Source organism: Equus przewalskii, chromosome 2 (genome assembly GCF_037783145.1).
Source record: "Equus przewalskii isolate Varuska chromosome 2, EquPr2, whole genome shotgun sequence".
NCBI lineage: Eukaryota > Metazoa > Chordata > Mammalia > Perissodactyla > Equidae > Equus > Equus przewalskii.
The window spans coordinates 18,203,919-18,229,596 of NC_091832.1; the positions used below are offsets into that span (position 1 = coordinate 18,203,919).

The window sequence follows — 25,678 nt, forward strand, 5'->3', positions numbered from 1 at the left end:
GTGGGCAGAGCAGTTCCCTCAGAAGGGAGTTAACAGCAGCAGATAGTGGGACCTAGATTCTCCCTCTGTCCAGCGGAAGGCATTGTAAGAGCTCAGGTGAGTGGGTGGTGGGCAGTGGGGAGAAAGGCTGAGAACCAGGATTACAATTAGTCCATATGATGCCTTTTGTACAGATTAGAAAAAGGCACCCCCTCTGAGTGGAAGCAGCCGCATAAGTATGCAGCTGGGCCAGTGGATGGCACCTTGGGCTAATTAGAACAATAGCCTTCTTCTGAACACACACAGCCTTGTCATGTCAGGGTGCACAGCATCGCAAATGGAGCATAGCCTGGATTCCAGCCCCCACCTGCCCTGCTGGTCAGGGGTGTTGTGTAGTGCATAACCTGTTCCACCATCCCCAGGAGCCCAGCCCAGAGCCCTGAGACCCCCTACACTGACCCAAATACGGTAGGGGCGGGAATGGGAGTTGGGGGGAAGTGATCATCTCACAACACCCCCCAATAGCCCGAGAGGCACTGTTCCCTGCCAGGAGTTGGGGGCAGTGGCAGCTGGAGGTGCCTGCTTCCTCCTGAGACGCTCAATTGCTTTTACAAGGGTTTTCTCAAGGACGCTTGGCGGGGGCCAGCTCTCCCGTGGCAGGAAGCAATTAGGCAAAGAAGGAGGCTGACCTGGCCTCAGGGCAACCGTGAACCTAGGGAGGTGATTCAGAAGCCTGAGAACTTGGGGCTGCTATTCCCGGATGAAGCCGCGTGGGGCGGGGAGCGGGGGGATGTCTTGTTCTCTGCCTGCCTTGAGACACACAGGTCCTGGGGCACCATCTCTAAAAACCCCCCACTCAGGCCCGTGCTATCTCTAGCCTGGGGTCAGTCCACCTCCTGCTTTCAGGCTTGCTCTCTGCACCATCCAAGAAATGAGAGCCATCTTCCTAAAGCGCCAATCTGACCACGTGGACTCTTCAAAGTCTCCCCTCTTCCCTCAGTGTGATAAGCTCTTTAAAAATCCCTCAAGGCCCTGTGTGATCTGCCACCTGCTGGCCTCAGAAGCCTGCTCTTCCCCCCTCTTCCCCCTCCTGCACCCTACACCTGAGCCACCTCGAATTGCGCCCCCTTTCCCTAGAGGGTGTCTTGGCTTTGTGTGCTTGTGCACAAACCGTTGCCCCTCCCTGGGCCACCCATTCCTCTGCCTCAATGACCTTCTCTGTGAAGCCCTCCCAAACCTCGTGTGTACACAGTCCATCATGGTTACCAAACTGCTTCCCACGGGATTCCCGTCAGCTGAGCCGAGTCCGTGTTTCAGTCTCCGTTTTTCAAAAAAGGACAAGGAAATGAAGGCTCAGAGATTGGTTAAGGCTGGGACTTGAACTCAGGTCTCCTCACATCAAGGCCACTGTTTACTGTGCTTTCTCATCCATGAGAGTGAATCCAAATCGGAATGTGAAAGAGGAGGTAACAAAACATGAGCTGTGGGCTTCAGAGGAGGAAGGGTCTTACCTTGAGTCGGGGCGGAGCAGGGGGAGGGGGACAGGCTGAGGGTGAAGGGAGGGAGAGATGGCTTCATGGAGGAGGTGGCATCTGCCCCTGGGTCTTGCTAAAGTCCAGGCGACAGGGCCAGGGCTGTGCGGGGGAGCAGTTCAGGTGCAGGGATCCTGGAGTTCCCTGGAAGGGGTTTGTTTCCAGCTTATCCATCTGAAGATGTGCTAAGCCCCAGGGAAAGAGCTGGCTGAAGTACAGGAATGCAGAGAGCCGGGGACTCCCTGCAGCCAGCCGTCAGGATGTGACAGGGAAGACAGAGGCAGTGGCCAGGAGCCTGAGAGGGTGGAAAGCACAGCCCAGGATCAAGTTCCCTAACCCTTCCAGAGAGGGCTCTAGGAAAAGGATGAACCAGGATTCTGGGCAGGATCCTTTGACGGCAAGCGACAGAGTCCTACTCATGTCAATGTGAGGAACGGGGATTAGTGGAGAATTTCGGTTGCAAGTGAACAAAACCCAACTCAAACAAGCTCAAGCAAAAGGAGGCTTATGGGCTCATGTAACTGGGAAGGTCAGGCACTGCTGAGTCCAAAGGCTCAGTGATGCGGCCTTTCTCTCTCGCTGCTCCTCTCTCTCTGTGACTCATTGTCCTCTCAAGATGGGCTTCTCCTGTGTTCCTTCATCTGCCACAGGGAAAGATGGGTTCCCAGCTGCCATTGTCTTAAATTAATAACCCCAGAGAAGAGAAAGCCAAATCTCCCAGAATCCCTATGTAAGAGTACTGAAGAGTGCTCCAGCTGGGGTCACGTGCTCATCCTCGGCCCAGTCAGTGTGTCCAGGGAAAAGGGTTCTACAGTTGGTCATGTCTGGGTCACATTCCTATTCCTGTGACCAGGGAGGCAGCGTCTATTACTAGGAGAAAAGGATGAGAAAAGTTGCTAGTCAAGCAAAACCAATAGCCACCAACTCTCTTGGGGGCATTTGTTGAAGTGATCTGGAAATTTCGAGGTGGGCACAATAGCTGGGCCTCAACTCGGACCTGGGAGACTGTCAGGATCAGAGGCAGCTCCCTCTCAGGCAGCATCGTTTCTCTTTCCTGGGGTCTCTGCTGCCCTCTGCACGTCTTCTCCCATCTTTATCTGCCGATCGACTCAGTCGGCTCACAGAGTTTCTGCCCTCTTTTAGCTTTCTCTTGCACATAATTGCAACTTGCTAAGGTTCATCCGAGTCTCTTAGAAGCCAATTATATTCCATAGCATCCTCAGCATCTATTCCATTGGTTGACTGTCCAGCACCTGTTTCCCAATGCCAAATTCCTGAGAAAGAGAAATTTGATTGGCCCAGATCATCTTTTCAACCCAGACCACACAGGTCAAAGGTCACTGGACAGCATGGGGAAGGTTCACCTTTGCATCAGGTGCTCACCCTCATCCAAAGAGCCACTCTATACGTTCTTCCTAAAGGACCTCCTCCTCATGAGGCACTGGAGAATAACTGACCCCTTCCTAGAGTTGCATTATCTATTGTTGCATAACAGGACACTCCAAAACTTAGTGCTTAAAACAACAACGATTTATTATTTTTCATGATTCTGTGGGTTGGCTGAGCTCAGCTGGGAGGTTTATTGCTTTGTGTGCTGTTGGCTGGGGTCACTCAACAGCTGCTGTCCCACCGGGGTGAGGCTAAAACAGCCAAGATGGCCTCACCTATATGACTGGCAATTGGTAGTGACAGTTACCTGGGAAACCACTCTTCTCCAGTGCCTTCTTATCTTCCAGGGACTCTGTGCCTCACCATCTGGCCTTTCCGGCAGGACAGTCCAGACTTCTTTACATAGAACCTGGCTCCCAAGAGGGCAAAATGGAATCTGCAAGGCCTCTTAAGGCTTAAGCTTGGAAACCGCATAGCATCACTTCTGCTGCATTCTATTAGTGAAAGCAAGTCAAAGCAAGGCACTGTGTCAACTCAGATTCCGCTCCACTTCTGTCTGGGAGGAGTGTCAAAGTCACATTGCCAAAAGGCAGGCAGGATGGGAGAGAGTTTGAGGCCCTCTGTGGAAACAATCTACTAAGCCTGGAGAAGGGCGAGTCTAAACAAACATTCCCCAATCCTAAAACTTTTTATTATTATTGTTATTTCCCCTTCCCCCCACACAAAGTTTGTTGGGTTCCTCCCAGGACGTGGGGAAGGCTGGGGAGATCCCACCATTCTGTACTCCCTCCCAGTCAGATGCCTTCCAGGCTAAGCCAGTATTTTCTTCTGCTGCTCCCACTCACCTGTCCATACTTCTAGGCTCACAAAGAGATGCCCCTTGTCTGCTTCCTGGCCTGTACCTGGGATGGGTGGCATTAGTGTCTGCACCGCAGGATCTGCACCAAAGGAGACAATGCCTGGAACTCCAGGACCGTGGTCCAAGATTCTTTGGTTGCAAGTTTCCTTTTCTCCCCTCCCTGCATGTCTCTTCATGGCATGTAACTAACCACCCCAAGCTCGGCAGGTGGCACCTGGGAGTGAGCGCTCCCTGCTGGTCATCAAGGGGCCAGCAAGAATCCGGGTTGAGCGTCCCTGGGAGGCTCTCCGGTCTGGATCACCCGCCAGGCGGAGAGGAGCCTGGTCTCACCACAGCCTTCACCAGTCCCTTCGCCTTAGTGGGGAAGAGCTGTCCGCTGTGCGCCCGGCTAGGAGCAGGCTCCTGCTCATGGACACAGTTGTCCACCCACCACCTCCTCCCTGTCCACGGAATGGACTAGGGTCTAGAGAAGGGGATGCCGCTCAGGGTCCCAGGGTTCTGGTATCAGAGCGGAAAGAGGGGGGCTAGCTCTTTTTTGGGGGCAGAGGGGGTTAACTTTTATTTTCTCCTTTGGGAATCACCATCCTGGGGGAAAAGAGTTGTCAAGTCTCCCCTCTCTTGGTGCCTGCGAGAGCCTGCGAAGATCATGATCCCCGCAATCCTGTATCCCCAACAGCCCCAAGCCCCGCTTCAGGCCCCCTCCTCCTAGAGCCAATCCCCCATTCACTTGGTGCGTGGAACGGTCTGGGAAGGAGAGCTCAGTTGTCCCGAAATACACATACAAGAGCAACGACACACGGGCATCCGAGAGGGCGCGTTTAGCACCCCATCGGCACCCCCCCCCGCCAACACCACGCCCTCCCGCGGGGCTGGCGCTCTCACTCCCGGCCGCTGCCCTCCCCCTTCTCACGCCCGGGACGCGCGTCCCTTCTGCAGCCCCGGCCGCTAGCTCCGCGTCTCCTCCGCCGCCTGCTCCGGCCGAGACGGGGCAGAGGCGGAGCATGGAACCCGGGGCGCCCCGGGAGCCCCGCGAGCCCGGGCCGGGGGCAGAGACTGCCGCGGCCCCGCACTGGGAGGAAGCCAAGACTTTCTACGACAACCTCGCGCCCAAGAAGAAACCCAAATCGGTAAAAGCAGGGCATGGGTATGGGAGGAGGGCAGGGGAAGGGTCGCCGGGGGAGGGGTGGTAAGCCCCCTGGAGAGGGACCCGCGGCGCACCTCCAGGAGGCAACGCAGCCCCTCAGCTCCAGAATGCGCCCGGCGGTTGGCACCGGCTCGGGTTTATTTTGGGAGCTCTGCTCCGGTGTTTTTTTCGGGGCTCGGGTTCCACGCCAGGATCCCCCTCCCCCACCCTGTCATCAGGGCCGAGCTCGGGGCCGAGCGCATTCCCTCGCCCACAGCCCGGGGAGTGCGGACAGCACTTGTTGGCAAAGCCGGTCCTTGGCATCTGCGGAAGCGCCCCGGACTCGGGTAATCCGACTCTGGCTCCTTGCTGTGCCGCTCCGGTTTCTGACGTATGGGCACCGGGATCCACACTCGAGCCTCTGTGTTCAGGCTCTGGGCTTGGGGCGCTGCGCTCCCCGCATCCTAAGGGAAGGGAACTGCGTTGAGATCTGTGCTCCGTGCCCCTGGTTCCCGGCTCCCGAAGCTGGACTCTGCGCCCCAGCTCCGGGCTCTGTCCCCTCGCAGTGGGCCTCAATATCCCCGGGATCCCCGTGGTGGTCTCGGCTCTCCGGGACTCACACAGAGGAAAGAGTTCCTCCCCCCATCGGACAAGTTCATGATGCTCTTCTTGGCCGCTGGCCTTGCTCACTCCAGCTGCCCAGATCTCAGAGTTTGAGGAGGGAACAGAGGACAGAGGGTGGCTCAGAGCATCCTCCAAAGAGCCTGACCTTAAAGCATCCAGCTGCTTCCCTCCAAATACCCTTCCCCACGAGGCCCACCCTGTCAACAGGCATGTCCTGTAGCACCTCTAGGCTCGGCTCAGCAGTGGGGAGTGAGTGATGAACTAGGCTGAGTCCCTGCCTCGGGAACCCGCAGTGCACTGAGGGAGACCCTGGATGTGGTGTGTGCTCCTACATGATGCAGTGGGAGCATAGGGGAGGTGTGACTGCCGACTCAGGAAGGCTTTGTAGAGGTGGCATTTGAGCTGATCTGAAAGCCTGAGCAGGTGGAGTTTCCCAGGTGGAGGGGGCAACAGGATGGGCAAAAGGCCTGGAGATGTCTCTGAACCTGAGTGGGAGGATGCAGAATCTTTGGGGAAGAGCTGGAGGGGTGCTGCGGACCCATGGAAGGCCTTGAACGCCGTGGTAAGGAGCCTGGACCTTATTCAGTGGGGTGAGGGGTTTTAAAACCGGGTTCTACCGAGGCCCATGTTTCAGAGGGTCTGCACACATGTGAATCCAACCTATTTTCTTTCTCCTTCCAACTATGTTTTAAACAATTAAAAATGTATAATAAAACTCAGCTCACTCAAATGTATTATGTGGACAGTTTAGCACCCTGGAGACCATTAACACATTAACTTATGTGGCAGGTTGGTTTTGTTTTCTTCTGTTTTAGCAAACCTCAGGATAAAGCTTTTCCTGTGCTCTATTTAATAAAAGAGTATCTTGAGATTGCTGACAATTGTTGCTGAGTCTCTTGAGGCTTGCAGTTTAAAACAAAACAAAACAAAAAGCCTTTTACCATTTGCAAGCACTTATTGGTGCGAATCAGGGCTTTCTCAATACTGTGCAATTAACGAACAAACGCAGAAACACACTGACTAGATGATGAAACTTAAGTCTGCTCCGGCATCCTGCTACCCAGTTTCAAATTTGTCGTCACCCGAACAACTGTGTTGTTTTCATTGGTTGATGTTATAATAAATACAGCAAAATACATTTGAATTTGTAAAATAAATTTACACCAGGAAAATATGGTAATATCTGTTTTACATATTACAAGACTTCATTTGAATAAAAGGTCAACCTACTTTTTTAAAAAGCATGAAAACCATTATGGAGCTATTGCCAGATTTTGCAGCAAGGGATTAATGTGGTCCTATTTTCATTTAAAAAGATCCCTCTGGGGTAGTGTTGTGGATGGACTGGAGAGGATGCTTCTGGCAGCAGGCAGACTGGTGAGGAGGAAGCTGGAGTACTGTCATGGCCTGGGGGATGGAGAGGAGGGGATGGACGTTGGAGACTAGAGTGGTGAGTGGAGTTCATAACCCATTTCCTCTCCAAGCACTAAGGAAGCTGGGAGCTCAGGCCCAGCTGTCGGTCATGACCCCTCCATCAGCCCCCAACCCTCACTGTTTTCTGGGAGACAAGGAGCTTGGTGGCTTCCTGGCCCCCACTCCTCCCTGTAGTAGCCCCTCCTCCCACAGGCTATTTTGGGGGCTTTGGGCCTCATGGGCCACATCCGGGCCTGGCCTGGGCTTACTCTCATTCCCAGGAGCCTGAGTGAAATATTTAACCCCCGAGACCCATAGGAGGCCCTCACCTCATGGGGTCAGACGACTTCCTCAGTCCGGACCTATCTGTCCCCCTCTCCTCTGGAGCCCTTCTCCCTCTAAGTCCTTCTAGAAATAACAGCTTCTGGCCATGTCTCTATCTTGAGCCCAACAGGCAGAATCATGTTGGCCTAAATGAGAGCTCCTCAGGCAAGCTGGGTGGGGCTGGGCGGCCCTCCACTACCTCCACCCTGTCCCCCAGCCCCGTGGAAGACAGGCAGAGCTGGCAGGACCCTGGCTCCCTGGAGCCCAGTGTTCCCAGGCTGAGTCCCTGGTCTGGGATAAGGGTCTTTCGGACCCAATTCCCAGTCTGGAATCTGGACTTCTTTCTGATTTCCGGAGGAACTGTCCTTAGGTGCACCTGACAATATGTGACGGGGTGGCCTCTCTCTGCAGCTGGGTCCAGAGGGTTCCTGAGTGCTTGGTTTCTCCCGGCTCTGATTAGCCCCCTTCACCCGTTCCTTCCACTCCACCTGGAGCCTGGACAGACTGCTTGTCTCTCCCAGCTGGGATGCACATTTCCTGCAGCAGCTCCTGCCCTCCGGGCCCCTGGACTCCCCCTTCCATGACAGGTGTCAGAGCAGGCTGAGCGGGGAGGCAGGGTCTTGCTCTGGGGACCTCCATTCTGAGGAGAAAGAGAACCCTGCCCTTAGAAACCTCGGTCTGAGGCACAGCGCCCCTCACCATTTCTCTCAAATCTGGACAGGGAGGGCTGTGTTGGGGGAGTGTCCCAGAGAAGTGCCTGAAGTAGCAGGGGCGGGATCTTCTGGGAGCGATTGAGGAGGGGCACATTGGAGGGGCTGCTTTGATGACAGAGGCTAGGCTAGAGGCCAGAGACTGGGGATCTCATCCTGGCTCTGCCTTGACTTTGCTGTGCAACCTAGAGTAACACTCTGCCTCTCTCTGGGCCTATTTCCCCATCTGTAAAAGAGGGAAGTAGAGACTCCTGAGCCCATACAGCCGGAATATTTTTCTTGTAATGGCCAGAGGTGGGATAGGGTGGGGTCTGGGCAGATCAGCCAGAGGGGACGCAGAATGCTGTAGTCTGGAAGGGACTGTGGGACAGAAAGTGAGGAGTGAGACCTTGGCTGGCTGCCTGGGCTGGAGCAGCCAGCTTGGGAACCTGCCTGAAGGGGCTGGGAGGGCAGCAGGCTCTCTGTCCTTGAAGGGGTGATGGGCCTGTGCCTGGGGCAGTAAGCCCAGGGGGTGGGGCAAGCTCAGCTCGTGTCCTAGAGGCCAGATGGCTTCCTGGGTTTATGAGAGTGGGTCTCCCCACTCCCCCAACCCCAGCCTTACCATCCCTGGCCATCCCTCTGCCACCCCTTTTCTTAGGTCTTTTAACTTTACCTTCTTTCCTTGAAGGCTCACAGTAACCGAGGCGGGTGGGAGGTACCCGGCTCAAGGACACACAGACACACGAGGGTGGTTGGCACCTGGGAGAGGCACTTGGGCTGAGCCCCAGAGGACAGGCCGTGTCCTGCCACTGCCTTCCACTGACACTCCAGTCCACATACGCCATCTTGGTTGGGGTAAAGGTCAAAAGCAAACTGAGGTGTACCTCACCAGCTTGGGGAACTCTCTGGTCCTCCATTCCTACTTTGAGGTTCTAAAGTTTCACTAGCCGCTAGCCATTTGTAGCTACTTAAGTTGAAATTGATTAAAATTAAATATAATTAAAAATTCAGTTCCTCGGTCTCACTAGCCACATTTCAAGTTGCTCCGTAGCCACATGTAGCCACACGACAGCACTGGACATTTGTTTCTATTACTGCAGAAATGTCTACTAGATAGTGCTCTCGATAGGATGGCACAAATCTCTGCCTTGGGGATAGAGCTTAAGCTCCATGGGGGCAGGGATCACACTTGTATTGTTTCCTGCCGTGTCCCCAGCACAGTGCCTGTCATGTGGTAATCACTCAATGTCACCAACTGATTAGGATCCAGGCTTGATTCCAGAGAGAAGCAGGGGTTGAGTGCGTGTCCACAGAGCTGTCAGGAGACGCCAGAGGTCTCCTGATACGTGAGGTTCATTTATGAGTCTTGCCCCCAACTTGAGCTCCTGTGTCTTCATCTGTAAGGTGGGAATCACGGTCCCAGGACCGCTCAGGTCACAGAGATGTGGTAGGACTCCAGATGTCTGTGAATCCATTGGTCTCCCACATTCTCATCCTCCCCAAGGATTGTAAAGGCTCCAGCTGCTATCCGTGGTGGCCTGCTCCTGTTCCCATTCCACTGGAGGTGGTGAAGGAGCTCTGAGGCCATCCTGGGGCCCTAAGGAAGGCCCTCTGCAATCTAGCACCTGCCTACTCTTCTGGGCTCATCCACACCCGTGCCCATGACCTGAGCTCTGCTCACCCTTGTGAATGCACTGTGTAGCTGCACACCTCCTCGTGCCTTCCTTGTGCCCTCCTCCTCCTTCAAGAATCCACTGAGGGGCCAGCCCAGTGGCGCAGTGATTAAGTTTGCATGTTCTGCTTTGGTGGCCCGGGGTTCACTGGTTCGGATCCCAGGTGCGGACCTAAGCACCACTTGTCAAGCCATGATGTGGCAGGCGTCCCACATATAAAGTAGAGGAAGATGGGCATGAAAGTTAGCTCAGGGCCAGTCTTCCTCAGCAAAAAAGAGGAGGATTGGCAGCTGATGTTGGCTCAGGGCTAATCTTCCTTAAAAAAAAAAAAGGGAATCTGCTGAAATGCCTCCTCTCCGAACGCCTCCTCAGAGCCCCTGTTGTGGAGACTTTGCCTGTGTTCTGTCGCTCATTTCAGTCCCTTTTGCATTTGTGTTTACCTGTCTTTCCCCTCTACCAATCTGTGACTCTGAGCGTGGGAGCCAAGTCTGTACCAGGCAAAGCCCACAGGACTGGCACAAAGATCCAGTAAGCAGTTGTCAAATTTGCATCAACCAAAAAAAAATTCTCTGAGCACCAACTATATGTCAAGCAATCTGAACAGATTAGGGCACTGATTTCTAGTTCATGTTATACTTGTCATGGCAAATACTGTTTGTTATTGAAATATACTACTTAAAAGTTTGCATGCATTAAGACTTTACTGAGCACCTACTATGTGCTAGGCACAGTTCTAAGCACTAGAGAGACAATAGATGAACAAGATAGTCGTAATTCCTGCTCCCTTAGAACTTAAGCCTGGTTCCTGCTTCCTCCCTAGAACTCTGTCTAGAAATTGGAATAGTTAAATAAGTGATTATAACTGTGTTAAATTTAACTAAAAAGGAAACCCATAGGAGAGGTAACCAGCCCACCACTAGGGGTGAGGGAAGTCTTCCTAGAGGTGACATGTAGTTTGAGACCTGAAGGTTGGGTAGAAATTAGCTGGATGGAGGTCGGGGAAAGAGCAGATCAGGCAAAGGGAACGTCATGTGCAAAAGCTCAGAGGAAGAGGGGAAGGTGTGCTGGGCATGAGAAAGGGCAGACTGAGCAAAGCAGGGTAATGGGAAGGTGAGAGTGGAGCGAGAGGTGGGAGTCTGTTGTGAAGGGCTCCCTACTCCGTACTCAAGGCTGCTGAAGAGAGCTGGAGAAAAGTGGGCGCCATTGGAGGGGGGTGCCACGATCAGATCGGAACTTGAAAAAATCCTCTGGTGACAATAGGGGTGACAGATTGGAGGGGCGCGAGATGGTGAGGGACTGGACTATGGTAGGGAAAAGAGAAAGAATTGGATGGAGCCTAGCAGAGTGGACAGGTTTGGTGATTGACTGATTGGGGTAGGGAGCTGAGGAAGAGGGAAGCATTGAGGTGACTTCGGGCTTCCGGCTTAGGTGATGAGCGCATGGTGGGGCTGAACAGTGAGGTGAGGAAAGGAGGGAGGTGATCAGGTTTGGGGGTGGAGAGGGCAGCGGGAATTCGGCCTTGGGCACGTTGAACTTGAGTGTCTGTTAGTCAACTGGGGCAGTTAGAAATAGGAGTCTGGAGCTCAGGAGAAAGATCTGGGCTGGAGATAAATTTTCTTACATGATTATCATGTTTCTGGGCATCATTTCTTCCTAAGGGCATGGAGCTCTCATTTTCTAATGGAAACCATCTGGAGATCATCTTGAGCATCAGTCATACTCTGACTACAAACACTGTATTCATTTTCCCATTGCGTCCAGATGGCCGACTAGATTGCAAACTCCCCGAGGGCATATCCCTCACATCCGATCATGCTCCTCGGTGGAGAGCCATCATGTCTCTCAGTCCCCAGCTGGGTCCTGCACCGAGGGGTCCTGACCCTGGTCTGCCCCAGCCCAAGGCTGAGCCTCCTAAGAGCAGAGGCTGGGCCTGGGTCGTCTCTCCATCCCCAGTACCCGGAGGGGCTGGCACATGAGACCTTCCTCAGGGGAGTCTGAGGGAGGGCCTTTCCTCCGCACCCCTGCAGCCCAAGCCTCAGAATGCAGTCACCATCGCTGTGTCGTCCCGAGCCCTGTTCCGCATGGAAGAGGAGCAGCGGATCTACACAGAGCAGGGCGTGGAGGAGTACGTGCGCTACCAGCTGGAACACGAGAACGAGCCCTTCAGCCCTGGGCCGGCCTTCCCCTTCGTGAAGGTGAGGGCCCCTTCCGCCACTCGCCACACAGTGCCTTTGTGGGCATTAGGAAAAAGCACTCCCATGGGTGTTTGAGTAAGGAAAAGGGGCCCCCTCTGGGCAAATGCCACCCCACAGGAGCACAGCATGGCAAGGGAACAGAGCCATTGCGGGAAGAAGAGGCCACCCTATCCTCTGGACTAATGCAGCCCCACTCCAGGTAACCCGTGGGTGAGTGGGATGTGGGCTGGACTTTGGTCACTCCCCCTTTTAGTGAGGCACCCCTGAGCAATAACCAACCCGTACAATGGCGAGATTAGGAGGAGACAGTCCATGGCCACTGATGTCACCCCAAGCCTGGCCCCTGACCTCCCTCTCCTCCCCACGTTGGGTCACAGCTCACCCCTCCTCCCCAGCCCTGGCTCCCAACTCCAGGTGTCAGTCCCTGGGAGTCTTAGCTGGAGGGTCCCCTCTCCCATCCAGGCTCTGGAGGCTGTGAACAGGCGGCTGCGGGAGCTGTACCCTGATAGCGAGGATGTCTTTGACATCGTCCTTGTGACCAACAACCACGCTCAAGTGGGTGTCCGTCTCATCAACAGTATCAACCACTATGGTGAGCACGGGGGCTCTGGCCATGGGACACCCCTACCAGATGCCTGGGGACAGGGCCACACCTCTGCAGGGTCGGGTAAACTGGCTGGAATGTCAAGCCCAGTGGTGTGCCTGGCTCTTTAAAAAAAAAAAAAACAAGAGGGAAAGAACCCTGATTGTAGCATTGCCATTTCAGGGTGTGACTATTCCCACCATGGCTAATTTCAAGCTATCGACAGTTGAACACTCTAACTGGCTCCAAAAATCCCTGAATATTTAACATTTGGCTCCTGCAAGCTGGCTCCAGCCAGCTCCAGCACACTGTGGCACAGGCCCCGCTCCCTGTGTGATCGGGCAGGGCACTTGCTGCCTCCGTGCCTCAGTTTCTCTATCTGCAATGGGGCTAACAGGCCTCAAGGCTGCTGGGAGAAGCAGGTGCAGTCATCAGAGTGAAGGAGCTTTGTGTCTTTCTTCAAATGCTTGATTGGAAGTAACAGACCCTCCTGAGCTAGCTGAAGCTGAAGAGAATAATTTCTTATTAGGCCGCAGTGGTGTCTCTTAGAACCACAGGACATGAAGGAGAATTGGGTGCACAAAGGCCTGGCTCCAAGTACTGGAAATTTCTTCTGGGCTCTTTTTTCTCTCTGGGCCACATGAGCCGTTATTTCTGCTTCTCTCAGCAAGTCTGTTCCCTTTTTCCCGTGTCTCTCTCTCTCTCCCCAAGCTATGTTTCTCTGCTTTTCCTGAATATGGCCAAAATTTACAAGTTTACAAGTGCTTGTTTTAAGCAACCAAGAGTGGCCAGTTGGCATTTTTAATCCTAATCTGAAGTTCCTGGGAGGAGGGGTGATATTCAAAATATTTAACCACCTTGTGACACAGGCACTGAGTAATCAGGACAGATGCCACCTGTAGTGCTGGAGAAGGGTCCTGCGGGGCTCCCGTGCCAGCCATTTCTCCTTCCATTGCAGATTGTCCTGCATGAGGGGCTGGGGTAGTGATGGGGTAACAATTGGCTCAGAGCAGCAGCCGTTTACCAACCAGCAAATATTTTACAAGCTGGCAGCCATGGGTACTAGGTGACGATCAGTCCCGGCTGGGAGAGAATCTGGCTGGCCTAGCCTGGGTCAGGTGCCTGCCCTGATCCAGTCAGCTATGGCTGGGGGGTCAGTCATGCCTGGGGGACCCACATTTTGTAGTACTGTCATTCCCCAATGAGAGGATGTTACTGTGAGCCAAGCAGTTGCTCCAGAGATGAGATCACCCCCATTTCATGGATGAGGGATGGAGGGGCTCAGAAAGGGGGAATGCTGGCCTAAAATCACTCAGAGAATCACTCTGCTGCCCCACCACCACTCAGAACCAAGATGGCGTCCATTGGACATGGAGGGACCACTCTGAGGCCCTGAGAGTTGGCCCCGGCATCACCTGGGTACTCTCTACCTCCTCCCCAGACCTGTTCATTGAGAGGTTCTGCATGACAGGTGGGAATAGCCCCATCTGCTACCTCAAGGCCTATCACACCAACCTCTACCTGTCTGCTGATGCGGAAAAAGTGCGGGAAGCCATTGATGAAGGTGAGTCAAACTGGAGAGGGAGAACGTGGGGACTCTGGCAAAGGGGTCCCAGAGGAGGAAGGCCTGGTCCTAAAGCTCTGAACAGGTGCTAGGGGTTGCCATGGTAACTGGAAGGGGCATACCTTCCTCAGTTGCTATGACCTGTTCTGTAAACTCTGAGAACAAGGCCTCACCTATTCCACTTATTGCCCATCTGTTCCACTCTCCCACCTCCTGTGCTACCATGTTAAGGATGCTTTTACTCAGCAACATCACCCAACCTTCTGTTTCCATGGAAACCTTCCTTACAGCTCAGAAAGCTACCCCCCCTAAGAATCCTCCAGGTCAGTAGGAGATCTGATTCCTGTGTGACCATGGGCAGCCTCTGCCCCTCTCTGGGCCAGTGAGGAAGGAGATCAGTATCTAATCCAGCCTGAGCAGTGGGGTCTGGGAAATAGCTAGCATTTCCAGAAGCTGGGCTGGCCAGTGTTGAGACAAGTCTAGGAGACCCAGCGGCAAGTACTGACGAAGAGAATTTCCCTCCCACGTGTCTCTTTCAAGGGGCCGCTTTGGGTGGTATCCATAGTCTCAGTGCTCCCAACAGGGTGTGTATCCATATTGTACATGGAAGAAAACAGGCCCACAGAGGAGGAAGGACTGCCCCACTGCCCAAGAGGGCCCCTCAGGCTGAACGCTACTGGCAGGTTTCTTTATCAACCAGCAATGTATTCATTTTCCCTTCCTCTTTCACGCTGTCTCCTGCCTGGAAGCCTGGCCTCTCTCCTCACTGATGCCTCACTCCTCTGATCTGCTTGGGGCTCCAAGAGGCTTTCTTTGACCAGGGACCAGAAGCCATTTCCCTAGACAGGTGTCACATCCTCTGGTTGGGCCCTTGGCACTGGCCTGCATGTGTGCCTCTATATACGTGTAATTTGAGCTCAGGCTAGGGAGCAGAGGACAGTCAGGAGGGAGGCCCTGCCCAGGGTGGGGGTGATTCTGGTTCATTTTGGCTCTGGTATTGGCAGAGCTGAGAAGGTGCCTGGCCTAATGCCCAGGGCCTGATCCTACTTATAGCATCCTCAAGCTGGTGAAATTGCTGTGGGGCTGGCACTGCTCGCTCCTCCCAAAGCTCTGCCTATGCCCAGCCCCTATGACCCTAGATTCCCAAAGGGCAGGGCTGAAGTAGCCTTTGGAGAGATGGAGAATAGGAAAGGGACTGGGCCAGCTGCCCGGTCCCCAGCCTCCTAGCACTGGCTCTCTGTTGTCCACTGCAGCCCTAGTCTGGAGCCTGGGTTCCCGGGAGGCATCCTTGAGCCCCCGGAGAAGCCCTGGGTTGCAGAGAATCTGTGCACATGGTTGAATGTAATTAGCACTGCCTCCTGTAGCCAACCACGGCCAGGCTGCCCTGAGTAGAACATACCTGGGTACCACTGTGGTGGTAGACTGAGGGTGCCCACACCCACCCCACCCCAGACTGCAGCCTGGGATCTCAGCCCTGGACAGAGCTGAAACGCCCTGAATTTTACCTTGGTCCAGAGAAGGGGAGGGACCTGCTGGAATCAACAGCAAGAGAATAACTGAGGCCATGTGAGGATCAAGGCTCCTCCCCAGCCACCCTGTAGGTCTGCATCAGGGGCCTCTGAGGAACTCCTGGGACAGCAGTGGCCTGGAGGACCCTTCCTTCCAACCAGGACTGACGTTTGGCTGGTCCACACCAGCATGACCTTACTAGATATTAAAGTATTGAAATTCCTCCATACTGATTGATAGCTGCTCCTGCCTTGAGTCTTCTGAGTGCCCCCCTGTTCCCTCGGACACCCCCAGACCTTCCCACAAAGCAGCAACTCAAAAGGAAACCCTGGCACAGGCCGGGCCCTCACAGCCCTACTCAGAGCAAAAGCCACAGTCCGTCCTTATCGGCCAGCTTTTAAATATTCTGAATATTAGCCCTCTCTAGCCTTGCCCTGAGTCCTGGGTGAGGCAAGTGGGGCGAGGGTAGCCTGACACAGCTGTCTCCTGGCCCCAGGCAGCTGAGGCAGGAGCCAGGGGACCCCTATTGCCTGAGGAAGGCAGACGACACTTGCCTCTCTCCGCCCAGGGATCGCAGCCGCCACCATCTTCAGCCCCAGCAGAGACGTGGCTGTATCCCAGAGTCAGCTGCGCGTGGCCTTCGATGGGGACGCGGTGCTCTTCTCGGACGAGTCGGAGCGCATCGTCAAGGCCCACGGGCTGGATAGGTTCTTCGAGCACGAGAAGGCCCACGAGAACAAACCTTTGGCCCAGGTGCTGCACACACTCCCCAGAAGCCCTGAGTTGAGCAAGGTGTCTCCCCAGAACGTGCCCTTGGCCGAAACCTCCAAGCACAGAACCAAACCCCAAGCTTGGCCCAGAATCCAGCCAGGGCCCCTCACCAAACCTCCAGCCCTCATCCCTCTCGCCTGACCCTTGGCTCCCCTCACTGAGCTTCTACCCCTTCACTGAGCCCCCAGCACTGCAGTCCAACTCCCCCTTTGAAGCCCCCTTTCTCTCTCTAAGCCCCTCTCTGTAGCCCCTACCTCTTCTTCACAGCTCCCCTCCCTGAAGCCCCCATCCTCTCTCTAAGCCCCCATCCCCTCTCTGACGACTCCATCCCCTCTCTGAGGTCTCTATGCCTTTTCTGAAGTCCTCACCCCTCTCTGAAGGCCTCATCCTCTCTCTCTGAAGGCGCCATCCCCTCTCTGGAACCCTCATCCCCTCCCTGAGATTCTCCAGCTCCTCTGAGTAGGCTGCCATCCTCTCAAGAAGCCCCTGTTTCCCTGGCTGGTTGAAAGGAGAAGCTGGACTGGTACCCCTCACCCAGGCAGGGAGATCCACCTGGTGTGGGGTCTGTGGTGGCCCATCTGCTTTGGGCCACACCAGCCCTTCCTCCCTGCCATCCATCCCTCAGCAGGGGGGCTCAGGGACCCTCACTCACCCTCTGTCTCTGTGAGAGCAGCATATGCCCTTGAGCTTGGTGGAAACTCCCTGGGGTTGCAGCTGTTGGGATTCTCCAGGCCTGCTGGGAGCTGCTATTTGTACTTTTAGCAAAAATCTGGGTGCTCAATAATCCCAGAGCCCCTCTCTCCAAGAGCTCAGCGGGCTTCCGTTGTGGCCCCTGAGTGTTCATTTCACTTCCGTTAGTGGTTCCTCTAAAATCCTCCGGAATCCAGGGCAGGACAGTTTTCCCACCAAGTGGTAGGCAGAGGCCCAAGAGACCACTGCTTGCTCCGGGTCACCCAGCGACTGAGGGGTCTCCAAGATGAGAAGCCCATCTTTCCTTGTTTCCAGCTGCTGTTAGTTTTCTTCTTCCTCATCATCTGGTTCTTTATTCACACGTCCTCATTCGTTAAGCTTCATTGTTCTGGGCACTGTAGACAGTAAATCCTTTCCCTGACCCTAGAGTGCTGGAGCAGGACACCCTCGGCCACCTGCGCACCCCAGGAGCAGGTTGATTTTTGCCAATTACTCGTTGGTCTGTCTGTCCCAGCTGTTTGCAGCTAGAGTCCATTCTGATTGGAGGGTACCTGTGCCATAGTTTCTAAGTATTTTTAATATCCTCCCTGCTGATGAGCACAGAAGGCCACACTTACAGAGCTGCAGAGCAGGCACCCATGTACCTGGGGACACATGGATGGACATACATAGTAACAGCTTCCCTGATATGGTTATCCTGACACAGACATCCCCAGCCCCAGCAGTACCAACACCCAGACTGACATAGGTACCTACGGTCCTGTTGATGCACACAGTGGCCTGAGCAGGCAGAGCAGAAGTGAGAGATTTAGGGATCCGGAGAAGCTCTCCTTCGCCTAACAGCAAGATGCTAGTGCTTTAAGTAGGAGCCCAGCTGGAGAGGGGGCAAATGTTTGGGAAGGGAATGAGCTCACAGTGTTCCCTTGCCTTCTCATAGGGCCCCTTAAAGGGCTTTCTGGAGGCGCTGGGGAGGCTGCAGAAGAAGTTCTACTCCAAGGGCCTGCGCCTGGAGTGCCCGATCCGCACCTACTTGGTAACGGCACGCAGTGCAGCCAGTTCCGGGGCCCGGGCTCTCAAGACCCTGCGCAGCTGGGGCCTGGAGACGGATGAGGCCCTGTTCCTTGCGGGAGCACCCAAGGGCCCCCTCCTCGAGAAGATCCGCCCACACATCTTCTTTGACGACCAGATGTTCCACGTGGCTGGGGCTCAGGAGATGGGTACAGTAGCCGCCCATGTACCTTATGGCGTGGCACAGACACCCCGGCGGACTGCACCTCCAAATGAGGCCCCATCTGCACAGTAGATGAGCCCCCAGCTTCACTGACCCGCATTGCTCCAGGCTCAGCTCCCTGTCATTCTTTGAGTCACACAGTGGCCCCTCCTAATTCCTCACCATTCTGCCCTTCCGCATGTCTGCCCTCGTCCCTATGAGTGCTGTACTTGTAGGAAACTATGCAGACTGGCCCAGCATTCTTACCAGCCCTCCTTTTGGGCTGACACTGTGCCATGATCCTGGCTAGGAAAGCAAGACTGTGCAGCGTTGCTGAATTTAAGGGGAAGTTGATGGAACTGAGGGTGGGAAGGTCAAAGAAGCCAGGATGCCTCAACAGTGACTTAGGATGAAATTTAGCTCCGTGTAGTGCAAAGAACACTGATTTGAGAGAGAAGGGATGTGGCTTCTAAGCTCCGTCCTGGCATTAACTGCATGATTTTGAGTAAGTCCCTTCCATTCGTGGGCTTCAGTTTCCCCATCTTTTATGTGGTTTTCAAACTCTCCTTTACCCTTAGAAGCTTGGTTTTATAAGATTGCCCTCTTTGAAGGAAGCATTCTGTGCCAGGGCTGCTGCTGGTATAGACGGCACCTTTGTGCAAGTTACAGAAGGATGCTGTCTCCAGAATGAATTACGAAAAGGCGGCCCTTCTTCTGGGCTGCTCCAGTCCCATGCTGGGATACCCAGCTTGCTTCAGGATATAGCAGGATATTTCAGCCCCCACGGGCACCTTAGTCCGGAGGCCTTTGCTATATGGGCAAAATGCAAATCGTCCCATAGCAATCCTACCTACAGTTTTTATACGTTTGGGAACCACTGGAAAAGACTTATCCGCTTCCTGTGATCCTCGAATCTGAGCCATCAAGGGGTCAGCCGCCAGATGCAGGGCTGGTGAGAGGAGCCTGGGGGTGAATTTCCCCTGCACGCAAACTCTCCTCCAGCCAGCAGGGGGTGCTGCAGGCTCTTCCTGGGGAGGAGCTCTAGCGGCAATGGGCTCAGTGCTTGCTTTGCCTTTCCCTTAGCCAAAGTTCAGTTGTTCCTGCCTGCCAACCCCCTCACCTCAGCCCTCACTTCCCCAATTATTGCCTCTTGCTGTGCTGCCAAGCATCTCTGCCAATGGGGAAAGAGGAAGAGTATCAGGGTTTACTGTTGTGGGCCCAAATGAAAGGGAAGAAAGTTCAGTGGCTGCAGTGAGGGACGTTGTCCAGGCTGAGCCCGAGGGAAGGCCTGTCTGGGGCGATGTGGGGAGGTCTGGTCTGGGGCAGTGATCAGTTAGAGAGGAAGGAGCTGAAATGTGCGATGGCAAGATTCTCCAGCCATGGGATCGTGCATGGAGATAATGAGCTCTCCGTCACTGGGATGCTGTGCAAGGGACTCCAGGATAAGGTGACTTCCCCCTGCAGTGCACTGATGAATCCTCCACCCCAACAGGAGCCCCTTCGTCACCACTTCTAGGGGAGAACTGTCACTGCTTGATGAGTCAGCCTCCTCCTTTGCTGACCAGCCTAGCTCTCTCCAGAAGGAGGGCAGGAGCACCAATGGCTGGTCCTCAGGAAGACCCAGAAGGGGTGAGCAGATGTCTGTGTGGGGGGCTGATTGCCCGGCTCCCTGGGGGAATCCTAGCTGTGAGCAAGCACTTTGTGAAGACGGCCAAAGGTATCACGGGGGTGGGGGAGTGTCGGGGGGAGCCTGGAGGTGTGTGCAGGAGAGCTGGAACGCTTTTGAGAGCAGAAAAGGGGGGAAGGGCCACCTGGAGCCTGACCTTTGTCCTTCTGAGGACTCAGCCCAGGATCTGAATGGACACAGGTTCTGGGTATTATAGAGCAGGGTAGTAGTTGCAGAAAGATAATCCAGGAAGGAGAAAAAAGTGAGAAGACAGAGGTGGTTCTTGAAAGGAGCAGCAGTTTGGGCCAGAAGTGCTGGGCTGGGCTTTCACTATCAGCCCTGTCCCGCTGGGCCTCTTGGAGGCCTCCAGGAGGCGGGTCCTGGGAGGAAGGGCAAGGCTGTGCTGAGTGCCCGGGGCGGACGCCCACTGCCCACGGCTGACTGCCTGATCAGGGGAAGGGCAGGTGATGAAGATGTCCTTGTGCAAGGTCATTTCCATCCACAGCCAGCATCCTTCTGGCCAACAGAGGAGACCTCAGGGCAGAGGGCCCGGTTCTGAGCTCCTTCCCCTGCCCGCGCCCCATCCCAGCCGAGAGATACTGTGAGACCTGAGAACTGCTTTGAGGAATGAAAAGAAAGTGAGAAGGACAGCTCAACTCAAGTCACCTCGGATCCTGGCTGAACCACGTAAGGGCTTCTGCCACCTCCCCTTGACCCCCTCGGATGAGCCTTCAGGACTCACACAGCCAGCTGGTGGTCCACAGAATGGCATTAGGCTATGATGACCACACATACGCTATGAAGGCAGCACCAGATGTCACCTAATTAAGACAAACCCCAGGGATCCTGGGAACCAAGAGGTCCTGCCCCCAGAGCCTAGTGATCAACACCTGATTCTTCTAGGTCTCCCGGGAAGCAGGCAAATATGATGCTGGAAGCAGAAAGATAAGCCACCATTAATAGAAATAGACAGCCATGGGCAATGAGAGACACTGGGGGTCCAAATTCTATTATTGAAACCATAAATGAGCATCTCAGGCCTGGAAAAAAGGCTTCTAGTAGTTGGAATAAAAGGCGAGAAGTCCTGGGGCAGGCTTAGGCAGCTGCCAGACACACTTGATCGTTTCAAGCAGGGAGGAGGAGCCCTGGGGCGAGGAGCGTCGTGTATTTCATCACCAGACAAATTCAAAAGCCAGGTGAGCACAAAGCCCCAGGCCCAACTCTGGCCTGCAGCACTGGGCAGAGGGGCCACAGCTCCCGAAATCTGGACCCCTGTTGCCAACAGCACTGCTTCTGCAAGTCCTGCGGAACACTTCCAGGAGATGCCTGCCAACGAAGTCCCAGACTCAATGGAAACTGCCACTTAGCAGAAAAACAGAAGCCCTGTTACTGCGTGCTAAGACGGCTAAGAGGGCTGCAAAACAGCCCCCTCCCCTTCCTGAGAGCCCAATAGGAAGGGTGGGAGTGCAGCAGAAAACGCCAGAAGAATTCAAAACCAGCAAGAAGTTCAAATCCAAAATGGTCTGGCATTATAATGATATTCAACCAGTGTGCACCAGTCCAGGCAAACTGGTGCTTAAAATATTGAAATACCTCTGTAACCGTTGGCAAATCGCGCTGCCTAAGCCCCTGATTGCTGCTGAGTAGCCTCCGCTGGCCTGACCCCTCCACTGTGATCAGTGCTTCCTCCCATGATCCAGCAAAAGGGTCCTCAGGAGGCTGCACCAGCATGATGGACAGTGTCCACTCTGTTTGGTGGTGCCCCGGCCATACTGATTTAGAGGGGCGAAGTAACTTGTCCAAAGTCACACAGCTAGGAAGCGGCAGCACGGGGACTGAAGCTCGTGTCTGTCTGATGCTGGGACTCAGGCTCAACCGTTTGCCATATGGCCCGTACACCTGCTTAGAGGCGGCAATAGAAGCTTCATAGCAAAGGAGTTCACCTGATAGTCAGTTCACATGTTGACCTCCTGCATGTTATTTTAATACACTTGAGTGTGTACATTTTTGTTATACCTTCCTAAATAACTAAGAATAATTTAAAGCCAAACATTTGCAGCCCCCCTGAAATACCTCCAAACACCCCCAAGTTCTATGAAGGCCAGTCTGAAGACCCTGCATTGGGCTAACACAGGGTTGGCAAACAGTGGTTCCTTGGGCCAAACCTGGCCCACCCCCTGTTTTGATAAAGAAACTTTTGTTGAAACACAGCCATGCCCGTTTGTTTGCAGATGTCTATGGCTGCTTTTGCACTGCAGCAGCAGAGTCGGATTGTTTCAACAGAGAGCACGGAGCTGAAAAGATTTATCTTTACAGACAAAGTTCGCTGACCCCTGGGCTAAGGCAAACCTCCCTGGACCACTCCTCAGTGCGAGAGACCAGCTCACATCCACCGAAGCATTGGGAGGTGGAGGCTGGCTCTGTTGCCCACAGGGCAGCACGTGGGAGCTCCATGCCCACCTGCAAGCATTGTTAGGGCTGCAAAGAATTGCAGAGTTGATGCCAACACAGCAGACCCTTGGTGTCTGAGGATTAAGACTTCAACTTTTGACTATTTTCAAGTGACCCATGGCCTGTTGTCATTTGAAATGTGGTTGATGCACAAATTTGACTCGGGTGTGCCCTCCCAAGCTGATTAGTGAGGGGCAGGGAGCAGGACCCCTGGCTGGGGTCGAGCCCAGCTGGCAGTGCAGCATCTGCTCAGTGTGGCTTTCTTGTTCTCAGCTTGTTATTGCCCTCATGGGGCCTCTCGAGGAGTGATAAGTGCTGGTAGACGGATGGGCCTTGGTTAAATATTAGTTTTGGATAAAGCGAAGTGCCCCGTGTTGACTTTAGTGCTCAGATCTCACGAGTCCTCCACATGTTCTCTGTGGCAGCAAGAACAAACTGTTCACGACAATGGTCCCAGTGAGCGCTGTATCGGTGCAGAAGTTACTGATCAAGCAAGAGATAAAACTCCAGTGAAAGATGGAATGGCAGTTTTCCTGTGGTATGAGGGTGTGAGAACAAACACACATGCCTCATGATGGAATTGTGGACCAGGAGAAATCTAGGACCCTGCAGATCTAGGGATTTACTAAGGTTCCAGGATCCACTGCAAGAATGGCAAGTGCGGAAGCAGTCCCACCTACCGCCATGGTTGATGTCGCCATTCCATCATGATACTCTTCTCCGCTAAGCCTAGACTTGGCCTCAAAATCCTTCTCAACCCAGCATTCCAGGCAGCCACTACATGAGGGATGGAATCCTATTTTGCTGTCCTTTCTGGTGTTGGGTATTGCTTTCCAGGGAGCATGCAAGGCCCTGAATGTTCATTCTCTGATGCTGTGGTGTGACTCTGAGGATGCCAGGGTCTCACCCGACTCGGGCAGAACATAAAGACGAGGGAGACTAGCATCCTGTAGTTGGTGGCTCCCTGAGGAACTGTCCTGGGTTTCACCCAGTCTTTGAGCAAAGTAAAACCCCCTCCTGCCAGTAGGTGGCACTGCAGGCCCACTCTCAGCCTCTGGCCTCGGTGGTTTCATTCACTGGTTTATTTTTCTCTCCTGCCATGTTACTTGGTGCAGTGCTGGACTCCTGCAGGTAGCTAAGCCAAAAAGGACTTGAAGGGCTCTGAAAATGTTTGCTAAAAATACCTGTGTGAGAAGCTGATTGCTCTTACCAACAACCACTGTGATTGTGTGTATGGACACACCCCTGTGAGTGTGTGCAACAGGATAAAAACTGCATGTGTGCATGTTTATGTGGGTGTGTGTAACGAGTCAGAAATCTCTGCTGACAACTCTGTGTGTGTGTGTGTGTGTGTGTGTGAGTGTGAGTGTACAAGATGGTTATCTCTGCTAACTGAGCATCCTGGGTTCCACATACTGATGGCCAGCCCTGCTTCTTGGGACTAGTTCTGGCTGTTCCCATCGTCTCATGGGCATTAGCGCATGCTCCGGGCGGGGGCTGCTGAGGCCAGGCTTCTTATCTTTCTCTCCAGTTTCTAGCCTCTGGCCAACAAGGTCTTGGTCCTAACCCTCTGCCTCCCACCCCTAATCCTTGCAGCTTTGGGAAGGAAGTGGTAAAATCTGTGCTAGGACAACCCTTTTGGCTGTACCTGCTTCACCATCTCTACTTGTTTCTTCCCTTCCTCTGAAAGTCCAAGGCCAACATGCATAGTTGGGCAGATTGTGCACTGCACAAATTCAGATGGAGCCATTCACGCTAACTATGACATAAAGTGTAAAAACCAGCCAATTCTTCCCAGCTGCCCTGGTCATCTCATGGCCATGGCTAGAAAAGCTGCCTTCTTCCCTGCCCCCCTGGCCCAGCCCAGCCTAAACTGGGATTCCTTCCTCTGCTTGGGTGTTCTAGTCTGGCCCAGAAGTGACTTATGCTTGGCTTTGATGAGGAATTCTCTCCCTGCTGGGCCATCCCCCAGAGACCTTTGGGATTCAATTTATGAAAGTGAAATATGGCTGGCAGCTTTTCAGTTACTCATCTTTGCAAAGTGAGAGGCCCCTGTAAGACTAACCAAAGTTCTGGGGACTGGTGTCACTGACTCCCACGCTCCTGGCCCGGGGGTGAATACACCTTCATGGGCCAACTGTGGAGATGGGTCTGCCACAGAATTAGGGTAAAGGCCTCAAGGCTAGGCTTGTAGCTGCCACCAAGCAGAAAATCATGAAGTCACCACACACTGGATGCCAGGGCCAAGTCACAAACCCTGATGCCCCCAAGGGCCAGGCAGGAAACAGAAAGGAGCGAAGAGGATTAGGCGGGGTCTTCGGTGAAAACGCTCTGTCGTCCGACACGGGTGCTGCCATGTGGGCATGCAGCCTGGTGTTGCTGGGTCTTCCACTCCATTTTTCAAGGGAAGCTAGAAATCTGGACTTCTAAATGTTGGCAACTGTTTTGAGTTTAGAAAACACTGCGCAGGCCAAATAAAACACATCTTGCAGGCTAAATCCGGCCCTCGGGTCTCCAGTCTGCACCCACTGGCCCAGGTCCAGGGAACTGGGTTTTTCAGAACCGAGTAACTGAGAGTGTAAGAATATTACCCTCAGACTCACAGAGTTTGAGATCTTTAAGAGACCTTAGAGATAACCTAGTCCATCCCTTGTGTGTTTTAAACTGTGTACATCCGAACTTCTTTATTAATTAATAGCACACACATCCTTAACTTCCGGTTTCTACTTAAAAGTATCTCAGTACCTCCAATTTAGGACAAGATTTGAAATGAAGCCTCTACACATGATGTGCTTGTATCTACCTGTCAGAAGCGCTGTTTTATACCATTTGCTTTATGAAAGCTCTACTTTTATCTTTTGCAAACATGGACCGCCCAGTCTTCCATATAACCTGACCTCCTTGGGTTGTTTTTGATGGTACATCTTCTAAGTGCCTCCTTAAACCGTCGGAGCATGTGTTTCTTCATTTGCGTGACTTTCCTCGCCCCGAGGATAACACTGCTCCTGCTTTTCCTGGCTTTGCCCCTCCCTGGGCTGCTCTCAGCCCTCCCCAGGCCCCAGCTCTGTCTGGCTCTGCAGCATTTACCCAGTCACAGGACAAAAGGGTGCTGCGTGCTTGTCAGTGTGGATCCCTCTCACTCCCCATGCTTGTCCTCTACCTTAATTTTGCAACATGGGCCTCTGCTTCTTAAAAGCCATTCAAATAAAAGAAGACTTTTAAAATAAATGTATACTGTTGTGTTTCCCCCTCTCACAGTTGTAATCACACACTGGCTTAGGGTCCCCTCAAGAAATGCTAATGGGGACGCGTGTAGTGAACAGGCCTGGGATCAGTTCCCTGATGGCTGCGAGGGTCTCTCTGTAGACCCACTCCCTCCACATGAAGACCACCCCGAGGGGAGATTCTGCCATGGACGGCAGCCTGAGCCCATC

The 25,678-nt window shown here is 53.8% G+C and overlaps 1 protein-coding gene across 2 annotated transcripts; it reads left to right on the forward strand.

Moving 5' to 3' along the window:
• Positions 1-4,120: 4,120 nt before the first annotated feature.
• NT5C1A (5'-nucleotidase, cytosolic IA) lies at positions 4,121-25,472 on the forward strand. 2 transcript variants are annotated; one of them, XM_070594003.1, is made up of 7 exons: positions 4,665-4,886; positions 6,823-6,956; positions 11,633-11,800; positions 12,263-12,392; positions 13,825-13,947; positions 16,025-16,209; positions 17,855-25,472. In XM_070594003.1, exons 2-7 carry the CDS (start codon positions 6,909-6,911, stop codon positions 18,218-18,220), a joined length of 1,020 nt encoding a protein of 339 aa, XP_070450104.1. In that variant the 5' UTR covers positions 4,665-4,886; positions 6,823-6,908; the 3' UTR covers positions 18,221-25,472. The 2 variants fall into 2 exon arrangements, with proteins under 2 accessions (XP_008538203.1, XP_070450104.1); XM_008539981.2 differs by lacking the exon at positions 6,823-6,956 and having other exon boundaries at positions 4,121-4,886.
• Positions 25,473-25,678: the final 206 nt, after the last annotated feature.

Coding starts and splice junctions, on each gene's coding strand:
- NT5C1A (XM_008539981.2), top strand. CDS start 4,761: ATGGAACCCGGGGCGCCCCGGGAGCCCCGCGAGCCCGGGCCGGGGGCA. Junction 12,393..13,824: donor CAACAGTATCAACCACTATG/GTGAGCACGGGG, acceptor CCTCCTCCCCAG/ACCTGTTCATTGAGAGGTTC. Junction 16,210..17,854: donor AGAACAAACCTTTGGCCCAG/GTGCTGCACACA, acceptor GCCTTCTCATAG/GGCCCCTTAAAGGGCTTTCT.